General features: G+C 36.0%; 1 protein-coding gene across 1 annotated transcript in view; it reads left to right on the top strand.

The window, feature by feature from the left end:
• NUP54 (nucleoporin 54) overlaps positions 1-23,659 on the top strand; it is a 32,078-nt gene that overhangs the window by 1,439 nt on the left and 6,980 nt on the right. Inside the window, exons 2-9 of the mRNA XM_005681790.3 lie at positions 2,603-2,686; positions 2,778-2,930; positions 9,667-9,893; positions 11,535-11,722; positions 12,425-12,621; positions 14,667-14,721; positions 15,179-15,272; positions 23,106-23,213. Coding sequence (XP_005681847.1) covers positions 2,603-2,686; positions 2,778-2,930; positions 9,667-9,893; positions 11,535-11,722; positions 12,425-12,621; positions 14,667-14,721; positions 15,179-15,272; positions 23,106-23,213 — 1,106 coding nt within the window. The remainder of the gene's footprint in view (positions 1-2,602; positions 2,687-2,777; positions 2,931-9,666; positions 9,894-11,534; positions 11,723-12,424; positions 12,622-14,666; positions 14,722-15,178; positions 15,273-23,105; positions 23,214-23,659) is intronic.

Raw genomic sequence — 23,659 nt, 5'->3', positions numbered from 1 at the left:
TAACGTCGAATAAAAAACATTTGTATTAAGTTTTGACTCGTAAAAGATTTGGTTTGGGGAAGGGAAGTCTTGCAAGTTATTATATAATATTCCTTTGTTAAATTTGCATTTGATTGAGTAGAATGTACCTTCCGAGTGATATGAAATTGGAGTGGATTTTTATTTTGAGTGGAATACGTCTTCCAAATTATTAAATATCTCTTTTCAAAATGTAAGTTAAACAGTCAGGCCCGTTTTCCTGGAATTCTTGGACTCCTGCAGTCATTTTTTTCCCATTTTTCCTGCATCTTTCATTGGAATTTCATTTGTCTTTGTGTTTCCTGAGAGAAACAAATCTTATACGAACAGCAGCAACCTGTCTTGTTTTTTAATCTGTATAATAATAATAATGTCTTTCTTAAACTAAGCAGATTAGGATACATTTCTGTAAGGTAATGTAATTATAGTAACAATCCCCAGTTCTTTACTGGATTTTTTGAGAAATGACCAGAGCAGTTTATTTTCAGATAGCACTGACTTCTGAAATGTAGGCTAGACATCTTTGCACTAAGAAAGATAATTTTGAAGATTTTGTATCTATATGGATCATTTGAAGCTCATTGAAACTTCTGCAAAACACAAACTATGTGTGTCTATATATATGAAACAATTTTAAGTAGGTCTCTGTACCTTGCATACAATGACTCTATAGAAAAGTCTTATTCTTCAGCTGCTCGTATATGAATTTATTGTTCATATTCTCTAACATATGCCACTTATGCCCATGCCAATTATATGCATTTGGTAATCATGATTTATTCCCTAAGACCTATTTGGAAGTCTGGCATTTTGTGCAGTCACTTGTTACTGCAATGTGAATATGACCTTGGCATTTGATTTGAAAACATTTTGAAGAATACTTGAGTATTCCAAAGATTAAACAATCTGTTATCATTAAGGTGTATTTAAAGTGATCACATATCACTGTTGTTTGGTATGTTTACTTTTCCTTCTTTGCTTAAAATTGGCACTGGGTAAAACAGAAACATTATTCTGAAATTTGTGTTTCCGAACAAATCCACCCAGCTCGTAACTCAACAGCAATGAATAAACCAGCTGGTATTTGCTTGATTTCATGTTCATTTGGAGTTGTCACTGTTAAATTTTGAGTTGTGATAACTGTTTTAACTGCTTTTACATACGTTCATTAACTTAGTCTTCAGCAAAGGATTGATTGAAATTCTTGTTTACTTTTTAAATTTTATGTCCTGGCAGATCCATTATTATTAATAAATATTTTTCATATTATGGAGCATGTTAAGATACCAGTGCTTTTATCGTATAGCCAATTCAGACTATATCTTAGTTTTTCTGTGACACTTAGAAGTAATGAAAAAGATTAGGAACAATATTTAGTATTTTAGGTGATTTTTATCAAAATGTTTGCAGTTTGCAGTACCACAGTAGAATCTACAAGTAAATAGAGTATTTGGTTGTGCCTGGATGCAACACGTAGTTTACTCTTGAATAATTTTCCCAGTCAGAATCATATGATGACTATCAATGAGCTGTGGGTTTTTTCCTTTTTGTATCTCTTATATTACAATATTAATGAATCTCTGCTCTTATGCCAGAAATATATGAGATTGAATATTAGAATCCCAGAAAGTCTGCAGTATAACTCAGAGAGGACTAATGGTTCAAACATGTCTTAAAAGTCTTTTTCGGCATCTCATTGGTAATCAAAGACTGACAGTAAGGGGAGAAAAAGCAATCTTAGATTGGCTGCACTCCACTCCGCTCATATGTCAAGTTGCATCGGTAAAGATTGATTTTGTCTTTAGATTTTATCTGAAAATGAAATTTGTGTATCTGTCAGTTCCCAAACCTTGGTGCAGGGTCTGGTGATGGCTCTGCTCTCCTTTGAGGCCACTACCGCCTTTGATTTTTTTTTTTTTCCTTATCTCTTCAAGAAGTAACATTCTTGTATAAAAGTCATTATATTGGTATATTTAATTTGAAAAGTTGATTAGTCTTGATGGAGACCAAGTAGAAATGTAAGTTAGAATATAAGTTAATCCACCAAAACCAAGGTTGCAAACTGGCAACACACGATGTTTATCACACCGTCTTAAAAGTATTTGAATTAGTTGCAAAAAATCAGTTGAATCTGGGTTTAAAATTATGTAAATTTCACATTAAAAAATTAAAATTTTCTATTTCTCTTGGGGAAAATGGGAACATATAACACTACTCAACTACCATTCTCCTGTAGCAGTCATCTGCTGAAATTTAGGAACTGCTGCCATTTAAAAAAAGCTGTCCACATTGATCACTTCCACCAGTCAGTAAACACCCAGCCTGTTTCATTAATATTAACAACCTGTGTCTTGTAGACATTTGAATTTGCAACCCCTGCTCTAAAAGTACATAGTCATTTTAGTGTGTACACAAACACTAACTAAATAGGCTTAACATGTTTTCTTAGCCATAACTTAATCTCCTCTGTAGTTGAAAGGTATATATTGCATTGTGGCAAACACTTACATAATTTGGAAAAGAAATTACCTTGTATGTATTCAAAAATTCTTCATTTCTATTTTATTTATGCTTTTTTAATTAGGTGGGTTTGGAGGATTTGGGACAACGTCTACCACAGCGGGTTCTGCATTCAGCTTTTCTACTCCAGCTAACACAGGCACTACTGGTAAGAAGATATCTTATATCATTTGTAGAAGAAAATGAGCTACAGATCAGATATCTTTTTTAACTTAAAATTGCTAATTTTTCATTCAAAGGATTCTTTGGTAGTACTCAGAACAAAGGTTTTGGATTTGGGACTGGTTTTGGCACGACAACTGGAACTAGTACTGGCTTAGGTACTGGTCTGGGGACTGGACTTGGATTTGGAGGATTTAATACGCAGCAGCAGCAACAGCAGCAACAGACTAGTAAGTACAGGAGGTTTTCATTTTCAGATATGAAACCATAACAATGTAGATGATATTATTTAGTGCACTGTTCAAAACATTTGAGTAGATAACCTTTTTGGGGGGAGGAGTTATAAATATCGTATTCCACAGGATTCCAAAAGTTTCTTCTCATGTTCAAATATAATGATAGCAACTGAGGAAAAGACAGATTGGCCTGATTATGATTGTAAGACCTCTGTGTTTAGTGTCATTCTATTAAAGTTTTTGTTGTTGGTAAAAATAACACAGGTATGTAAAGCTGCACAGAAATAGAGCTTCATGAATTGTTTATAAGATGAATGACCTTTGTAACCACTGCCCATGTCAGGAGGTGGACCCTAACCAGCCACTTCAGAAACCTTCCACATTCTTCTCCTAGTCATTTCCCCATCAAAGGAAATAGCTTTGCCTTTTAGGTTGATCACTTCCTTCCTTTTCTTTATGGTTTTGTTACTCAAGTGTGTGAACAGTATTGTTCACTTTGATTTGTCTTAAATCTCTGTAAGTCCTCCTTTTTAGTTTTCTTTTCTATTTTTCAATTTGTTGATGAAATCAGATCATTTGTCCTATAGAGGTTGACAGTCAGGACTTTATGATTGCATTCCTTTTGTATAGTTAACATACCTTTATCCTCTGTATTTCTTGTAAATTGGGTTGGATCTAAGGGATTATTGATATTGATCATTCAGTTTTTTATTTGTTTGCAAGACTACTTTATAAATAGTATTGTATTATTTTATCAAGAGGCATATAATGTCTGATTGTCTCTATTTTTTGTGATATTACCAGCAGCCATTGGTGATGATTACCAAGATCCATTAATTCGTTAGGGGTTGCCAAATGGTATTATTCCAACTGTGTGCTTCCTTTTCCATTTATTTGTTGAAATACTCCTGTAAAGAGAAACTTCTCCTCATCTACTATTTGAATAATTATTTCCCTTTATTCCTAACTTTCAAAATAAAGATTTGGTTCCCTATCCTTCTCCAAAGGTAACCTTTTTTTTTAATGTCAGGAACTGAAGTATTTAAATTATTTGATATTTTTCAGTCCATTGCTGTTTTCCGTTTTGATGTTTAAATTGTTCCATCTTTAGCCGGTGTAAGCCTCTGCAGGTTGGTTCCCAAGTCATGTTGGTACACAAGTGTAGCATTAGTCTTTGATAGCTTCCTTACTAGCTGGCATGGCAGTATGTTCCAGGGTTATCTTGTATGTATGTATGTATGTATGGTTATATGCTTAGTTGCTCAGTTGTGTCTGACTCTTTGCAAGCCCATGGACTGTAGCCCACCAGGCTTCTCTGTATGTGAAATTCTCCAAGCAAGGATACTGGAGTGGGTAGCCATTCCTTTCTCCAGGAAATCTTCTCCTGCATTGTAGGCAGATTCTTTACAACTGAGCCACCAGGGAAGCCCTTTATCTTGTATGGATTAGTATATTTAATTATCACAAGAACTCTATGAAATAGAACTCTTATTACCTCCATTTTATAGATCCAGAGAGGTAACTGAGAGAATTGCGCCTTGTCCATACGTCTTCTGAGATGTTGTACCGGAAAACAGATTCAGATTTCTTGACTTCTCTCTAATGCTCCTTTTGCTTTTCTGCAGTTCGCTACCTCCTAAAATCACTTCTATTTCATTTTTCTTAGGTGACTCCATTGATTGGCTAGAATTCGCCCTACTCAGTCATTGAAGCTTAGTAACTTATTAAACATGAATTTCAAGAATTATTAACCAGTAAAATGAAGAAAATAGAATTTTTCATTCTTATGTTACAAGAAAGTAATATATCTTTCTTACTCTCCTCCTGCAATAATAGAAAGTTAGATGGAAATCCAAATAGTTAAGAAGAAAGGGAAAATGCAGTTTTTTCTTTGTTTCTTGGCATGAAGTCTCTTCAACTATGTTATTATAGTTACACTTATTTGTCTTTGGAAAAATGGGAGTTTGAATCTGGTGCTGTTTATTTTCGGAATGAAAAGGGCTCATTCTCCTCTAAGTGTGTGTTGTTATTTCAAGACTCTGGGTATATAACGTATATATACTGGGTTTATAAGGTTGCTCATAGTCTATAAGGAGAGAGAATAACAAACTTTCAATTAGATTGTCTAATAAACATTCAGTTATAAAAAAGTATATGTGTGAAAGCAGTAAAATACACCATACACAGTGCTTTGGAATGTAAAGGAATAGTCTACTCTTAGATGGTTGGTCAGAAAAGGGTATTCTAGGCAGAGGGTAACATTGACAAAGGCATGAATGCCTGGCACAGTGTGGTGAGTTTGGGACCTGCTGTTGTAAGAAGTTTGAGTTTACTCTGCAAAGATTGTGAAACTTTTGCGTCATTTTTAAAAAACTCCTGTTTGTACGAGGCGCTTGCTGTCTGATTATGCTGTCTCTGATATGCCTAATCTCAGTTATCTGCTGAGTTCCTGGACAGTACTTCTTACTCATTGAGCACTTTGGCAGCTGGCTCTGAGTTTTGCTGCTCAGTCAGTAAAGCATCTGCCTGCAGTGCAGGAGACCTGGATTCAATTCCTGGATAGGAAAGTTCCCCTGGAGAAGGAAATGGCAACTCACTCCAGTGTTCTTGCCTGGAGAATCCCATGGACAGGGGCACAGACTATAATTTATGGGATCTCAAGAGTTGGACACCACTTAGCGCTATCTTCTGAGTTTTGCTTTTCGACTTGTGCTGTCAATCTGAGTTATTTTAGCATTCACATACCTATGTACTCAGGCAGTCATACCAACTTTTTATTCCGAAGACCTCCATTTCACTTTAGCCACAATTCTTACCTTGGACTTTGGCAACATCTGAAACTGTTCTAGTTCCATAATTCACTAATGTAAACATCCCACAACCTTTGCTCTTTAAGCCTACCTTGTCAGGTACTTTCAACATAGCTGTTCTTGGACCTTGTTTTGATTTTTAGACCTCTGACACTTTCTGCACTTCAATCAGCTCCTTCACTGTTCTTTCTAACTAGCTTGAGTCCTTGTCCTTCCATTTCAGTCACTCTTACCAAGATGCTAAACTTCCTCATCCTTGTATCACGTTTCTCTGAAAGAACAACCTGAAGCCTGTGTAAGCCCAGTATCTATGTAGATAACCGCTTTTACAGTACAGGAAATGGAATAGTACCTCCAAATTCTTAATCACCAACCCAAGTTGGGCCCTCAACATTCCTTGGTAATCCTGTGAGGTTTCTATTTTCAGATTATTCTCCTGCTTTCCATAAGTTATTTTCAACCTTTATTCTCTTCAAATCTCAAATTCTCTGTTTTCACTTAAGCAGATGGCCTTGACCTCTACTTCAAAGAGAAAACAGAAGCCCTCATTGTAATTCCTTCAGCCGCCCATTGCCAGAGCTAGTCTATCTCCCTCCCTCTGTATCCATTCTTTTCTCTTTTCGCCTGTGGATCTCGTATCCTCCCACCTTCTGGGGCCGCTTGTGCTGTGGATTATTTTTCCCAGCAGCCCCTTGTCCCATTCCACCTCTTACTCCCCACCAAAAAAAAGTCTTCAGCTTCTCTATCCAAGGATTATTCTCATCCACATTTAAACAGTCTGAAATTTCTCTTTTTTCTTTTAACAGTGAAAACAAAACAACTTTTATTTCACATCTCACTTCAGCTATTGCTGCCTATCACTCTCTTCTCTCCTTCATAATCTACTTGGAACAGATGTGAAAGAATGGGATCCCCTGCTGCTATCTTCTGTTACCTCTTGGACTATACTGTTTGGTTTCTAAATTCTTTCTTTACCCAGTCAAGTGTGTGTGTTAGTTGATCAGTTGTGTCTGACTCTTTGCAACCTCCTGGACTGTAACCCACCAGGTTCCTCTGTCCATGGAATTCTTTAGGCAGTAATACTGGAGTGGGTATTATATCCCCTTCTTCAGGGGACCGTCCTGACCCAGCAATCGAACCCTGGTCTCCCACATTGCAGGCAGATTCTTTGCCATCTGAGCCATCAGGGAAGCCCAATCAAGTAATTAAGGTCACTGATCTCTCAAATCCACTGAACATCCACTGTTCTTAAATTGTGAAAAATTCTAACATACAAAAATAGAATAGTAAAATGACCCCATGGTCTCAAAAATCAGAATCTACCACATTTGCTTTCTCTGTCTCCTCCCTCCTCGTCTGGTTTTTTTTTTTAATTGCTGAAGTACTTTAAAGCAAACCACAAACGTATCATTTCACCCTTATTTTACTGCATTACTGTACTTTTCTCTTTAAAACCATGGAGTCATTCCAACTCACAACTCCTTTGTATCATCTAATACCCAGGCCTTAATCAGATTTCCCCTTATGTCTCAGTAAAGGTTTCTTCAGTTAGCTTGTTGAATCATGATCCAAAGTCACACATTTACTTTCTTGTTATGTCTGTTAGTATAGAGAATTCTTTTTAGTATAGTTTCTTACTTAAGGTTTCTTTCTTTTTTTTTTTTTTTTAACCTGGCTCATGAATTGTTGAAGAAATTGAACCAGTTGTGCTGTGAAATATCCCCTATTCTAGATTTCTTTGTTTCCTTGTAGACTAATTTTATGCCCCATATTTCTTTTGAATGAAGTTAGCTTTTAAGTAATAAAGAGTTGTTTGACTTTTTAGCATGAATACTCTGCAGGTGGTGCTGTGTGCCTCCTGTTAAGTGGCTGTCTCCTTTAGAGATGCTGAGATTGACCAGTTGGTTCAGGTGGTGAGAGCTAATCTATAAAGTTCCCCATCAGTCTTTAACCTAATGGTTTCGTTAACTGATGGTCATTACCTCAATCAGTTACTTTATTAGGAGTTGCAGAATGGTGACTTTCTAATTCTGCCCTGTCTTCCACACTGAAATTCTTCTGTACTGAAATTCTTCTGTAAAAGGAGTTTTTCTTCATCCCTTTCCCCCGCAAGACTGCTTGGTCACCCTGAAATAGAATTTGTATAGGAAAGGCATAATAAATTTTTAATTGATAGTATTTGTAAGAAGTCTTTGTTCTTGATTATTTCTAGTGGTATCCAAGGAGTTGAGAGTTTTCTAAATTTTTTACTTTTACTTGTAAAAATTATCATTTTGAATGCATGAGATTAATAAATTAAATATGTTTGAGTTGGTTACATTCATTATTCTTTTTGATGCTAAGATTGTCATATTTTTGGCCTCTGTGAGCCCTCAGCTTCAGTGGGAGTCTGGTCTTTTTTTTCTCCTACCTTGTTGTTTAGTAGTCCATATTCATTTTGCCAGCTCTTCTTTGACACATAGACTGCACATGCTGTTATTCCTTGCTGCTACCCCTGGCCTGGCTGACTACTTCTTCTAGACCTCAGCTGAAGTTCTAATGGAATAGCCTTCTCTTGACCCTCCTGCCCCAGGCTTGATTAGCTGCCTCATTTAGGACTCTCAGAGCCTCCACTTCTTTGAGGCATTTATCACAACTGTGAATATTTGTTTGATATGCTCAGTTTGTTTAAAGAACCAGTCTTGTTTACCACCATATCCTTAGTTTTTGCCTCTCTGTCTGACACTTAGGAAGTATTCAATAAATATTTGTTGAATGAATACATGGTGCAAGAATAAATGAATGTATTAACATATATGTATGATATATAAAACCAGGAGACTGTATTGTTAAGAAATCTAAGGGAGAATAGTTTTTCAAGGAGGATATATATTCCATGAAAGCTGAAGGTTTTCAATAGCATGAGGGCCCTGCCCTGAAAAGATAGAATGGTGTGAGAAGTCTATTATGGTAAGGCTTTGAAAGAATCTATTAGATATTTACTTATCTAGCACTCTGGAAATACTGATCTAACAACTCAGCCCTTCTTAAAATTGTAACACGGGGTAAGTGACTTGTCTAAAGTTACCCAGCCAGCTAAAGCTTTAGCTTAGGATTTGTCCATTTGTTGATTTTTTTTCCAATATATATTTATTTGCATTAAGAAAAGGAAATTGTTTATTAAGCTGATATTACATAACACTGATATAATTATTCTTTTTGCTTATTTTGTGTCCTCCAATTTGTATATATTGTATAAATATAACAGTAAATGTCGTTTAAAAAATAATTCTGCAACTTCACAGACTTTAACCTTTTTTGGTGTGGGTCTAGTAATATCATGAATCTAATTTGTGTCTAATGGAACTGGTTGCATTAAGATGATATTAGACATGCCAGTTTGACATTATAAAGATTGTCTTAGTATATTAGTTTTCTATTATTGCCGTAGCTAAATGTCACAAGCTTTGTAACTTGAAACATACTACTTACAGTTCTGGAGATCAGAAAACCAGAAATAAGCTTCCCTGAGCTAAAATCAAGGCACTGAGAAGACTGCATTACTTCTGGAGGCTCTAGGAGAGAATCCATTCCCTTGCGTTGTCCAGCTTCTGGAGTCCACATTCCTTGGCTTATAGCTCCTTTCCCCATTTTCAAAGGTAGCAGCATAGCATCTGCAAATCTCACTTTGACTCTGACCTTCCTCTCCCTTTTAAGGATGCTTACATTATGTTGAACTCACTGATAATCCAGGATGGTCTCAGCTTAATTAATTGAATCATATCTGCAAAGTCCCTTTCTCTGTGCAAGGTAACATATTTACAGGTTCTGGGAATTAAGATGTGGATCTTTTGGGGCAAGGTGGCGGGGTTTATTCTGCTAACTATATCTAGGATCTGAATTGATTGATTTAAAAAACTAATTTGGGGGTAAATTTTTAGCGTTAGGTGGTCTCTTCAGTCAGCCTACACAAGCTCCTGCTCAGTCCAACCAGCTGATAAATACCGCAAGTGCCCTTTCTGCTCCAACACTACTGGGAGATGAGAGAGATGCTATTTTGGCAAAATGGAATCAACTACAAGCCTTCTGGGGAACAGGAAAAGGATATTTCAACAATAACATTCCACCCGTGGAATTCACACTAGAAAATCCCTTTTGCCGGTTTAAGGTATCGATACTCCTTTTGATCATCACTTGAAGAGTGTATGAGAGAATGTGATATTTGGATTAAAATAGTACTAAGGAAACAATTGCTTGGTTTTTAGTACTTGTTGAACATGGTACAGTAACACTTTTGTTTTAAAAGGACAGAAATACAAAATTGAGATAAAATTGAGTAATTTCTTATGTATGTGTGATTGAGATGACTAGGATATGACTGAAGAAAAGTGTGACTAGAGTGTCGTTTATAACAGGAAAAAATGTTAAATGGTCTGGTTGGCACCTATAAAGGGGAGACCCAAAACTAGAATTTAGCTGGATGTGAAAGCCGTTACAACAATATGGTCCATTTTCTTTGTTCTGATTCCATGCCTATCAAACAACTTTCTTGTTTGAATTTAACTTCTTAGACATTCTGCTCATCAGTGAGAGTATTTAGGTCAGCTTGGTGATGTATTTTTCCATAAAAAATTAACATATTACAATTCAGTTTATGTGGCAATCCGAGGAAATTTTAATTTCACTCTCTAGGTTAATGTTGTTCCTGGGTAAGAAAGTTTCTCTTTATAATGGGATGGGAGAGCCTGGTGGGCTGCTGTCTATGGAGTTGCATAGAGTTGGACACGACTGAAGCGACTTAGCAGCAGCAGCAGCAGAGCACAGATTGGTGGAAAGAATCATTACATATTCCCATATTCTTCAAGTTTTGTTGGCCTATGTCAGCCTCTTAAACCTAATCATTATGTATATAAGCTGGTGTTTGGAATTGCAAGGCTGAAAATTAGACCTTTGAACATGGCTAAACAACAAAAAGGGACCAACCTATCTTGTTAGAGAATATCTCTGTCTCATCACTCTGCAAAAAGAAAGTATGTCTTTGGAGTGTATATTGAAATTTTAATAGTAAGAGATATGTAGTAGACATAGGTTGAATATAACAATTTGATTTTTTTCTTTGATAATTGCTATATTAATATATATATGGTAAAATGCATAATGAAGTAATCTAAAGTGAGTTTAGATTCTTTTTTAAAAATTGCATTATAAATGACAAAAGAGAAAGACTTCTGTCTAAAAGAATAATTCTTTAAAAAAGTATAGTTTATCATATTTAATAGATTGTATAAACAGCTAACCTGTTCTGTATTACATGAAACCATAAAATAATGTAGACATTCTTTGTAGCATTTATAAGTTGATGGTGTTATTATGGTACTTTAAAAGTATTTATTTAGTAAACCATTTCTTTATATATCTTTAAACTTTGCTTAAAATTCCATTAGTCAGATAGTAAAAAGTATGTTACATTTTGATCCATGACTTTAGCAGTCATTTTTATGGCATGCAGAGTTGTTTCCACAGTGTTCAGAAACACCCAACAATGGGTGTCAGTTTTTCAGAGGAGAAAGCTATTTAGTTACTCTGTAGAAAAGAAAACCTTAATTTCATTCTCTATGTTATTCTTGGGTAAAAAAGTTTCTCTTTGTAATCTTGTGACCTCCTAGGGCACAGAGTGGTGGAAAGAATCATTATATAGTTCCTTCATTACCAGACATTAAGCTATTTTTCCCATTTTAGCTGATAGTAAGCTGTTAATATTAAACATGAGATCTCTACATGTTTTTGATATTGTTTTGTCATTCCACAGGCTGTAGGTTATAGTTGCATGCCCAATAATAAAGATGAAGATGGGCTAGTGGTTTTAGTTTTCAACAAAAAAGAAACAGATATTCGAAGCCAGCAACAGCAATTGGTAGAATCATTGCATAAAGTTTTGGGAGGAAACCAGACCCTTACTGTAAACGTAGAGGGTATTAAAACATTGCCAGATGATCAGTAAGTATACATTAAATGTACTATATGTTTCTGTGTACCTTGGTTCAAAGAGAGTGATCAACACAACAGAAAGTGTTTTTGTTGTTAAAGCACAAATTAAATCTCAAAGCAGAATGTTATTTCTCAGCTAGTGATTCTTCAGTATTTATAGAACCATTTATTTAAAAGTCTTTTTCTTAATCTTGGGTTTCTTATTAGATGCTGATAATTTCTTAGATTTTTCATTTAGAAACAGGAGGAAACATTAATCGTGGCTGTGTGCAAATCAGGGGCCACAAAGATGTTACTGCAATGTTTTAACTGATTACTGTTCATATTCATTCATGGATAAATGTTATTAACTTCCCTTGTCCTATGTATAATTGTCATACTTAGTGGCAAGACATTTGCTTTAGAATATTTTGGGTTAGAAGAATTATTAGTGAGATATAGTAACTGAAATCAGACTTTGCTTTTTGTTCTATAAGTTGCAATAAAGCAACCCTTAAGTTTCAACAGAATTTCCAAAGTACTTCTTGATTTTGGTGAGGAAAAAAAATTAAAATAGAACTTGCAGCTAAACATACCTTTACAGATAATATCTTATTTGTCTATCTCATTTCTGAATTCAGCTAGCACCCTTCTAAAATCACATACTGCATTAATATTGGTGGCTGTGAGTTATATGCTCCATATTTTATAACTTGGTTTTCTTTCCCCCAGGACAGAAGTTGTCATTTATGTTGTTGAGCGTTCTCCAAATGGTACTTCAAGAAGAGTTCCAGCTACAACACTGTATGCCCATTTTGAACAAACCAATATTAAAACACAGTTGCAGCAACTTGGTGTAACCCTTTCTATGACTAGAACAGAGCTTTCTCCTGCACAGATCAAACAGCTTTTACAGAATCCTCCTGCTGGTATGTCTCCAGAGTCATGGGGTTGAGGAAATGAAAAGTTTAGAAATTCATGCTTCCTCTATTTTGGAAGCTGTTGCTTGGTTATTAATGTTGATGAAACCAGTGTCAGCCTATCATGTCTGCTTATTTGGGACATAGATTTAAATGTTCTTATTATACTTATTTATTTAATTTTTTGTATTGTATAGCTAATGGTGTTTGTTAGAAATTTTGTTGGGCAGTGATGAACTAAAGAAAAATAGCCCATAATCCATCTACCCAAAGATAATTCAGTCTTAATATTTTATTTTTGTCTCAGTCAGTTCAGTTCAGTTGCTCAGTCGTGTCTGACTCTTTGCGACCCCATGAATCGCAGCACGCCAGGCCTCCCTGTCCATCACCAACTCCCGGAGTTCATTCAGACTCACATCCATCGAGTCCGTGATGCCATCCAGCCATCTCATCCTCTGTCGTCCCCTTCTCCTCCTGCCCTCAATCCCTCCCAGCATCAGAGTCTTTTTTAATGAGTCAACTCTTCGCATGAGGTGGCCAAAGTATTGGAGTTTCAGCTTTAGCATCATTCCTTCCAAAGAACACAGAGGACTGATCTTTATGAACTGGTTGGATCTCCTTACAGTCCAAAGGAGTATTTTTGTCTAGCTTCTCTCTTATTTTAACTGAGTAGTCAAGTAAAACCTGAATGTGTTTTCACTGTAAAAGATTCTAGATGGCATATCTCAATTAACTGAGTGACAGATCTTTACCTCTCTTCCGCAGAAGTAACTATTAATAACTTATTGAACTTTATCAATCCTTTATCTGTGATTTTAATGTAAGCATTTATGATATTTATATATAAAGTCCTTGAAAAAAGAATTCTGAACTACACATTTATTACAACCTGCCTTTCTGCTTATAGTATTCCTTAATGCTTTCCATGTCAGTACATAAAGATAAATCTTACTCCTTTTTAAAAACTGCGTGGAATACTGTGGATGTACCTTACTGTATTTAACCTCTAGGCTATTTCTACCTTTGCACTATTATAAACTATGTAACAGTTAACCTCCTTGTAAACTTGTCTTAAAATGCACAGGAATGTATTTTCTTTTAGAATAGATTGCTGGTAGTGAAATTTTCAAGTTAAGATTATGCGTACAGTCAGCCCTCTGTGTCCAGGGGCTCCACATCTGCAGGTTCCACATCTGCACCTTCAACTAACCACAGGTCCAAAACAGGAAATACATTTTAGGAAGTTCCAAAAAACAAAACTTGAATTGCCGCACCTTGGCAGCTATTTTCATAGCATTTTATTGTATTAGGTATTGTAAGTAACCCACAGGTGATTTAAAGTGTATGGTAGGATGGGTGTAGGTTATATGCAAATGTTATTAATACTGTACTCTTTCTTACCAGGGACTTGAGCATTCCCAGGGAGTGGGGTGGGTCCTGAACGCCACCCTCTGCAGATATCAGAGGGTCGGCAGTACTTCATGTATTGTTGTTAGGTACTGCCAAATTGCCCTCCAGAGCAAGATCAGCCATTTACATTCATAATAGGAATGTGTTACTTTTCCTCACATTTTTTATTTTTCTAATGTTTTCTCATTCTGCTCTATTTTTGCCAACAATGGAGATAATCAGTCTTTTTAATTTTTCCACTCTTTTGTTAACAAGTTAATACTTACTTTCATTTGCATTTCCCTATTATTAAAGTTGACCAGCTTTTTGTATATTAGCCACATTTATAATATTTGTGAATTACCTATTCATGTTCTTTGCCCATTTTGTATTAAATTTTTTGTCTTTGTGATTTAGAGGATCCCTTCCTATATTCTGGAGATTAATCTATTATCCTATTATAGATACTTGCTTTTGAGGTACTTTTTTTTTTAAAGCTGTATCCTACAAAACAATTTTTTATTCTTGTTTTGGTCATATTTGACAATCATTTTTCATTATAGATTTTAGGTTTTGTGTCTCACTTTAGGAGGGCCTTTCCCATACAAATATTATAAAAATGGGAAATAGTTCCTTTTAGAAAAAATATTTCTTTTTTCTGGTAGGTGTTGATCCTATTATCTGGGAACAAGCCAAAGTGGATAACCCTGATTCTGAAAAGTAAGTGTATCTTCATCTTGTTTTTATATACAAACTAATATTTACTACCAAGAAAGCAGATGCAAGCTGTTAACTATAATTCTTAAATTTAAAGTGAGTTTATAAAAAAAATAATAAAGTGAGTTTATCTTCCTTTTCATTTTTTTTTTCCCTTCTTTTTTAAAGAATTTTGATTATAATTAGGATGCACTGTGTGGTGAAAAGATTAAAATCTGAGTCATAATGTCCTAATTATATATTTGCATTTAACACTGCAGTTTTTGACCACGCTGTATTTCTTCACTCATAAAATTAGGTTGGATGAAATCTCTGTGGTGTAACACTTGATTTCATAGTCGTAGATCTGCCTTTTAACCCTACAAATGTGAATTACAGGAATGTTATTATGAAAACCTTACCGTGTATTTTGTAATAATATAGGCTTTGGTCCGAAAATTGACCATTTGTGTTTCTTCAGGTTAATTCCTGTGCCAATGGTGGGTTTCAAAGAACTTCTTCGAAGACTGAAGGTTCAAGATCAGATGACTAAGCAACATCAGACCAGATTAGATGTAAGAATCTAGCTTCCTTCTCTGGCCCTAGGAGTAGTAGAGGGGTTACAGACCCTTGTTCTTACCATATGTTTTAGTTACTGTTTTGTCTTATGAGAAACATTATAGTGTATACTACGAATATACTTTTACACAACTTATTTATTTATAGAGCCTCCAAAAATCATGTAAATCTGATTTAACAATGAGTTTAGAATTGTTGACTTTAGCAAATGAATTAGACTTATGGATTCTTTGGCTGGAATTGAAAAGATTATTTTATTAAACACTTTTATTTATGGGGCCTTATCAAAATCAGGGCTACAATTATGATTGTATTGTCATAATACATTATAATAATAGGTTAATGAAGTAAATTTTAAATTAATGAATGCTTAAATCTTAACATTTTTAAAGTACACTTTTGTAATCAAATGCCTAAAGGTTATAGAGGTCACTTCCAAGTCCTCTTATGTGGAACTCCTAATTAGATATTCATTCAGACTGTATTTGAGTAATGAAGTGCTTCTGTTTTATGAAGCAATCCATTTTTTGTAGCTCGCTCTGATTGATGCTGGTTCTCTTTCTTACATTGATTCAAAATCTGTCTTACTATAATTTATATCCATTTTCTCAGGCATGCTTTGTAGGTAACCACTATGTTCCTATGACATCCCTAAGATGTCATTCCTAAAATCCCTTAGTATTTTCTCTGGCTAAAGATTCCAACATGGTTTTTGAATGTTACATGATACCCAGGCCATATCTTAGACTTGGTCAGTTCAGTTCAGTCACTCAGTCGTGTCCAACTCTTTGCAACCCCATGAATCACAGCATGCCAGGCCTGCCTATACCAACTCCCGGAGTTCACCCAAACTCATGTGCATCAAGTCGGTGATGCCATCCAGCCATCTCATCCTCTGTTATCCCCTTCTCCTCCTGCCCCCAGTCCCTCCCAGCATCAGAGTCTTTTCCAATGAGTCAACTCTTCGCATGAGGTTACCAAAGTATTGGAGTTTCAGCCTCAGCATCAGTCCTTCCAATGAACACCCAGGACTAGTATCCTAACTTTAGGATGGACTGGTTGGATCTCCTTGCAGTCCAAGGGATTCTCAAGAGTCTTCTCCAACACCACAGTTCAAAAGCATCAATTCTTCGACACTCAGCTTTCTTCACAGTCCAACTCTCACATCCATGCATGACCACTGGAAAAACCAGAGCCTTGACTAGACTGACCTTTGTTGGCAAAATAATGTCTCTGCTTTTGAATATGCTATCTAGGTTGGTCATAACTTTTCTTCCAAGGAGTAAGCGTCTTTTAATATTATGGCTGCAGTCACCATCTGCAGTGATTTTGGAGCCCCCCAGAATAAAGTCTGACACTGTTTCCACTGTTTCCCCTTCTATTTCCCATGAAGTGATGTGACCAGATGCCATGATCTTCGTTTTCTGAATGTTGAGCTTTAAGCCAACTTTTTGACTCTCCTCTTCACTTTCTGCCATAAGGATGGTGTCATCTGCATATCTGAGGTTACTGATATTTCTCCCAGCAATCTTGATTCCACCTTGTGCTTCACCCAGCCTGGCATTTCTCATGATGTACTCTCCATATAAGTTAAATAAGCAGGGTGACAGTATACAGCCTTGACGTACTCCTTTTTCCTATTTGGAACCAGTCTGTTGTTCCATGTCCAGTTCTAACTGTTGCTTCCTGACCTGCATATAGGTTTCTCAAGAGGCAGGTCAGGTGGTCTGGTATTCCCATCTCTTTCAGAATTTTCCACAGTTTATTGTGATCCACACAGTCAAAGGCTTTGGATAAAGCAGAAATAGATGTTTTTCTGGAACTCTCTTGCTTTTTTGATGATCCAGCGGATGTTGGCAATTTGATCTCTGGTTCCTCTGCCTTTTCTAAAACCAGCTTGAACATCTGGAAGTTCACGGTTCACGTATTGCTGAAGCCTGGCTTGGACAATTTTGAGCACTACTTTGCTCGCGTGTGAGATGAGTGCAATTGTGCGGTAGTTGGAGCATTCTTTGGCATTGCCTTTCTTTGGGATTGGAATGAAAACGGACCTTTTCCAGTCCTGTGGCCCCTGCTGAGTTTTCCAAATTTGCTGGCATATTGGGTGCAGCACTTTCACAGCATCATCTTTCAGGATTTGAAATAGCTCCACTGGAATTCCATCACCTCCACTAGCTTTGTTCGTAGTGATGCTTTCTAAGCCCTACTTGACTTCACATTCCAGGATGTCTGGCTCTAGCTGAGTGATCACACCATCGTGATTATCTTGGTCGTGAAGATCATTTTTGTACAGTTAACTTCTGTGTATTCTTGCCACCTCTTCTTAATACCTTCTGTTTCTGTTAGGTCCATACCATTTCTGTCCTTTATCGAGCCCATCTTTGCATGAAATATTCCCTTGGTATCTCTGATTTTCTTGAAGAGATCTCTAGTCTTTCCCATTGTGTTGTTTTCCTCTATTTCTTTGCATTGATCGCTGAGGAAGGCTTTCTTATCTCTTCTTCCTATTCTTTGGAACTCTGCATTCAAATGGGAATATCTTTCCTTTTCTCCTTTGCTTTTTGCTTGTCTTCATTTCGTAGCTATTTGTAAGGCCTCCTCAGACAGCCATTTTGCTTTTTTGCATTTCTTTTCCATGGGATGGTCTTGATCCCTGTCTCCTGTACAATGTCACGAATCTCCGTCTTTAGTTCATCAGGCACTCTCAGATCTAGTCCCTTAAATCTATTTCTCACTTCCACTGTATAATCATAAAGGATTTGATTTAGGTCATACCTGAATGGTCTAGTGGTTTTCCCTACTTTCTTCAATTTAAGTCTGAATTTGGCAACAGGGAGTTCATGATCTGAGCCACAGTCAAATCCCAGTCTTGTTTTTGCTGATTGTATAGAGCTTCTTCATCTTTGGCTGGAGAAGGGAATGGCAAACCAATTCAGTATTCTTGCCTTGAGAACCCCATGAACAGTATGAAAAGGCAAAATGATAGGATACTGAAAAAGGAACTCCCCAGGTCGGTAGGTGCCCAATATGCTACAGGAGATCAGTGGAGAAATAACTCCAGAAAGAATGAATGGATGGAGCCAAAGCAAAAACAGTACCCAGTTGTGGATGTAACTGGTGATAGAAGCAAAGTCCAATGCTTTAAAGAGCAATATTGCATATGATCCTGGAATGTCGGGTCCATGATACAAGGCCAATTGGAAGTGGTCAAACAGGAGATGGCAAGAGCGAATGTTGACTTTCTAGGAATCAATGAATTAAAATGGACTGGAATGGGTGAATTTAACTCAGATGACCATTATATCTACTACTGTGGGCAGGACTCCCTTAGAAGAAATGGAGTAGCCATCATGGTCAACAAGAGTCTGAAATGCAGTACTCGGATGCAATCTCAAAAACGACAGAATGATCTCTGTTCATTTCCAAGGCAAACCATTCAATATCACAGTGATCCAAGTCTATGCCCCAACCAGTAATGCTGAAAAAGCTGAAGTTGAACGGTTCTATGAAGACCTACAAGACTTTTTAGAACTAACACCCAAAAAAGATGTCCTTTTCATTATAGGGGACTGGAATGCAAAAGTAGGAAGTCAAGAAACACCTGGAGTAACAGGCAAATTTGGCCGTGGAGTACAGAATGAAGCAGGGCAAAGGCTAATAGAGTTTTGCCAAGAGAATGCACTAGTCATAGCAAATACCCTCTTCCAACAACACAAGAGAAGACTCTACACATGGACATCACCAGATGGTCAACACTAGAAATCAGATTATCTTAGACTAGGTACACTGAATTTATTGGCATCACTTTTAAAATGAGTTGTGCATAGTACTATAAATGGGGTGTGACCAAAGTTCTTGAAAGTAAGGACAGAGAAGCTATTATTTGTGCTTATTTTTGTCAGTTTTGCTAGAAGTTTATCAACTTTATTGATCTTTTCAAAGAACAAGCTCTTGGTTTTATTGATTTTTTTTTTCTAGTTTTCTGTTTACTAAAAGTAATAAATTTATAAATTTTTGGTTTTATAAATTTTGGCTCTTAACCATTTCCTTTATTCTACTTGCTTTGGGTTTATTTTTCTCTTCTTTTTCTACTTTCTTAAGGTAGCAGCTTAGGGTATTGAGACTTTTACTAAAGGCATTTGATGATATTAATTGTCTTCTAAGTACTGCTTTACCTGAATCCCCCAAAATTTGATAATGTTGTATTTGTCATCTTTGATTCATTAAAAAATTTTTTATTCTGTTGTTATCTAGTCTAACTCTGTTATGGTCAGAGAACTTTTATATCATTTCAGTTCTTTTAACTTTGTAAAGGTTTTAATCCATAGGCCTATGAAAAGAATGTGTGTTCTGCTATTCTTGAAGTCTTCTGTTGGTGTCAGTGAGATCCATTTGATAGATTGCTCAGTTCTTCTAAGTTCTTATTGATTTTTCTACTAAGTGTTTATTTTTTAATTAATCTGTTTATTTTTGGTTGTGCTGAGTCTTCACTGCTGCATGGGCTTCCCCAGTTGTAGAGAGCGCGGGCTACTCTCTAGTTTTGCGGTATGTGGACTTCTCATTGCAGTGGCTTCTCTTGTGGGGCACAGGCTTAACAGTTGTGGGGCACAGGCTTGGTTGCTCCGTGGAATGTGGGCTTTTTTCAGATCAGGGATCAAACCCATGTCTCCTGCATTGGCAAGCCGATTCTTAACCACTGCACCACCAGGGAAGCCCTACAAGTTCTGTTTGAAGAGGAGCGTTGAAGTCTCCAGCTCTAGTTATGGTATGTCTTTTTCTCCTTTCACACATTGTAGAAGGTTTGCTGTTAGGTACATATGTATCTAGGATTGTTATATTTTCTTGGCATATACCATAATGTTCCTCTTTATGCTTAGCAATTATCTTTGCTTGGAAGTCAGCTTTCTCTGCTATCAAATAAAGCCACTCTAGCTTTCTTTTGACTAGTGATCTTGTATCTTTTCCATCCTTTTACTTTTAACTTACCTTTATCATGTTTGAAGTAAGTTTTTTGTAGATAGCATAAAATTTAGATTTAGGTCTACAATCTTACTGTTAACTGTTCGCTCTGTTTTTCTTTCCTCTTTCCTCTTTTTTGTTTTCTTCTGGGTTATTTGGAAATTTTTTAGTATTCTGTTTTAATGTATTGTCATTTCACCTATTATTTGTTTTAGTCATTGGTTGAGTGTAGATCTCATTGGGGTGTGTGGTGATGATTTTGTCCCCCAGGACACATTTGGCAGTATCCAGAGACTTGTTTGGTTGTTACAGCTGGGTGAGGGTGGTGGTTGTGGTCGTGATGGTGGTGTGTGCTACAGTTATCTAGCAGGTAGAAGCCAGGATTCTGATAAACATCCTACAGTGTACAGAACAGTACCACTGCAATGAAGAATTATCTGGCCCAAATTAATAGTGTTAAAAGTGAGAAACTCTTCTCTGTATACCATAATGTATCTCCTTGCACCAGAGGTGTGGGTTTTTCTTGGAGTTATCAGCATGATGCCCACTTCTAGGTTTTAGCCTGTGTTGAAACCAAACTGAGGGCAAAATAATGGTAAACTCACCACTAGGTCAGTGGTACTTCAAATTCAGAGTCCTCAGATGGTTGCCCATGCGTTCTGTTCATTTTACATCTATTTTCAACAGGAGAGAGCAGCACCTATCTAGTCATTTGGTCTAGAATCAAAATTGTTCATATCATTTGTCAGTTTTTCTGATGGACTGCATATCTTTTCTTTTTGAATTTCAGGAGTTCATCTTTTATTCCAGATTTTAATCCGTCGTCTAACATTTTAAAAATCTCCTACTTTTCTTATTTCTCTGCTAATTCTGTCTGTAGTGTCCATAGTTGAAGACTTTTATTTTGTTGTTATTTACAATGCTGTGTTCTCCTGTACAGCAAAGTGATTCAGTTTAAAAAATATATATATATATATATATATATTCTTTTTCATATTCTTTTCCATTTTGGTGTATCGCAGGACATTAAATATAGTTTCCTGTGCCATAAGTAGGGTCTTGTTGTTTATGAAAATCTTAATTTTAATGTAATGATAGCCTTTTTTGGGGGGGGCCTTGTGTCTTCTTTTTTGGGGAATTTTCTTAAGAAATCATTCCTCATCCAAGGTCTTTAGAGTCTGCAGTTTTTTTCCTATTATTGTAGAGTTTAACCTTTCACAGTTGAGTCTTCTGTCCTCATGGAATTCACTTTATATATACTTATGATATGAACTTGCTCTAAATAGTAGCTTATTTTTTCCAGTGTTATCCACAGAACTCAGATACTTTCCTCAATGATTTATCAAAGCATTTACCAAACCAGGTTCCCATATATATGTGATATAGTCCGTTCTTAAATCAGTTTCACGTTTTTCCTACTCTTACAGGTTTGCAAAATATTTTAAAGATTATGTGGTGGAGTGAATCTCCAGCCTTTGTTCTTTTCAAACTTTTAAAGCTCTTTATGGATCTTAATTCTTCTATAACTGTTTTAAAATTGAGTGTCAAAATGCTAGAATTTTAGTTGGAATTGCATTAAATATATAATTGAATCTTAGTAATATTAAGTTATTCCATTATGAACATGTTCCTTTTCTCATTGAAGTCTCTTGTGTCTTGTAATAGTTTTAAAATAAATTTTAAAAAGCATAGGCATTTTTTCTTGGTTAATTTCTAGATTGTTTTAGTGTTTGTCAATAAATACTGTGAGTGGTAACATTTCTGTTTTTTCTTACTATTGCTGCTATAGAATAATAATTACTCTTGTTGTCTAGAAGCCCTGCAAACTTTTCAAAATTGGAATGGAGAGGGTACCTGGGTTACATAATATAAAATTTGGTTACCTAATTGTGTCCCTTCCACATGGCCTGGCATTGAAGTTTCCTTAAAAGGGGACATGTGTAGGTAAACTTGCTAAAATATGTCTTGTACAATCTTCTTACACTCTTACTTATAACATCTCAATATAAGCCAGTGTCACAGAATGATTATGATAGGAACAATCATAATGGGGTTAATTTTGATCGGGAAGCTTCAATGAACTAGGATTTTAACTCATTCTGTAAGGTTAAGACTTTCATAAGGTAGAACAGTAGGATTTTAGGCCAAGCAAAGAACAAATTAACTATCTGCAGAGACATAAAAATGTCTCAGTTGTGTAATTAATATCCTTCCTTTCTCCCTCCACTCTGAGCGTCTCTCTCCATAGTATTCTGTTAAACTTACTCTTGGACTGTGTACTATACAGGGCTTCCTTGGTGGCTCATACAGTAAAGAATCCACCTGCAATGCAGGAGACTTGGGTTTGATCCCTGGGTTGGGAAGATGCCCTGGAGGAGGGCATGGCAACTCACTCCAGTATGCTTGCCTGGAGAATCCCCATGGACAGAGGTGCCTGGCGGGCTACAGTCTATAGCGTTGCAAACAGTTGGACAGGACTGAGCAACTAAGCACAGTGTATACTATACTGTCTTCAAGTAATTAGATTTAATTGTCTCTTAAGGCTTCTGCATGTTACTTTATAGATCTTAACTTTTATACTTTCATGGCCTGGTTGCTTGCTCTATTCCATAATATTCAAATTCCTTAGTTACTTCCAAAGAATATGTTTTATTATTCTGTACACTTTGCCTCATCACTAAAGTTCCTGGAGCTCTAAAGAAATTTTTGAATGGTACGTTTTAACTTCTGGATGTACAAAAGTGGAAGAAATACAAAAGTAGGTTTAAAGGAGTTTATATTTTGAGAGATGAATCTCAGGCTCCTCTCTTGCATGTAGTGAACTTAATAAATAGTTGTGATACTTTACCTTAAAAAATTGTTTTAAACAGATAATATCTGAAGATATTGGTGAATTACAGAAGAATCAAACTACAACTATGGCCAAAATTGCACAATATAAGAGGAAACTTATGGACCTTTCCCACAGAACTTTACAGGTAGTGATTTGGATTTTTTTTTTCTCCCAACATTTGTAAGACTATATACATGATGGAAGTGCTAAATATGGATTTTTGCAATGGGAAAAAAAGACTAAAAGGAAATAATAATAGTCTGAAAGTACCAAACTTTCTCATTAAAACTTAGAACTCTGAGGTGAGATCTCTGGAGAGGATTGGGTGAAGAGAGTGAAAATATTCTAAAACTTGATTTTTTTGAGAGGGTGGGAGGAAAGCAGTGAGAACATGAGTCATCTTTATGAGGTAGCAAAAGTATGCATCAGATCATTAATATCTAGTTTTCATAAAAATAGCAAGTATAACCATTAATGAATGAAAAGCAAAGAAAGAACTTGGAAATTAACAAGGAAATAAAAGAATGAATACCAGCTTGAAATTTATCATGAAATTGAAATTATCATGAAAACAAACATTATATAGCAGAA

Source organism: Capra hircus, chromosome 6 (genome assembly GCF_001704415.2).
Source record: "Capra hircus breed San Clemente chromosome 6, ASM170441v1, whole genome shotgun sequence".
Taxonomy (NCBI): Eukaryota; Metazoa; Chordata; class Mammalia; order Artiodactyla; family Bovidae; genus Capra; species Capra hircus.
The sequence above is the reverse complement of the archived record's forward strand: the minus strand, read 5'-3'. Positions and strand labels throughout refer to the sequence as shown.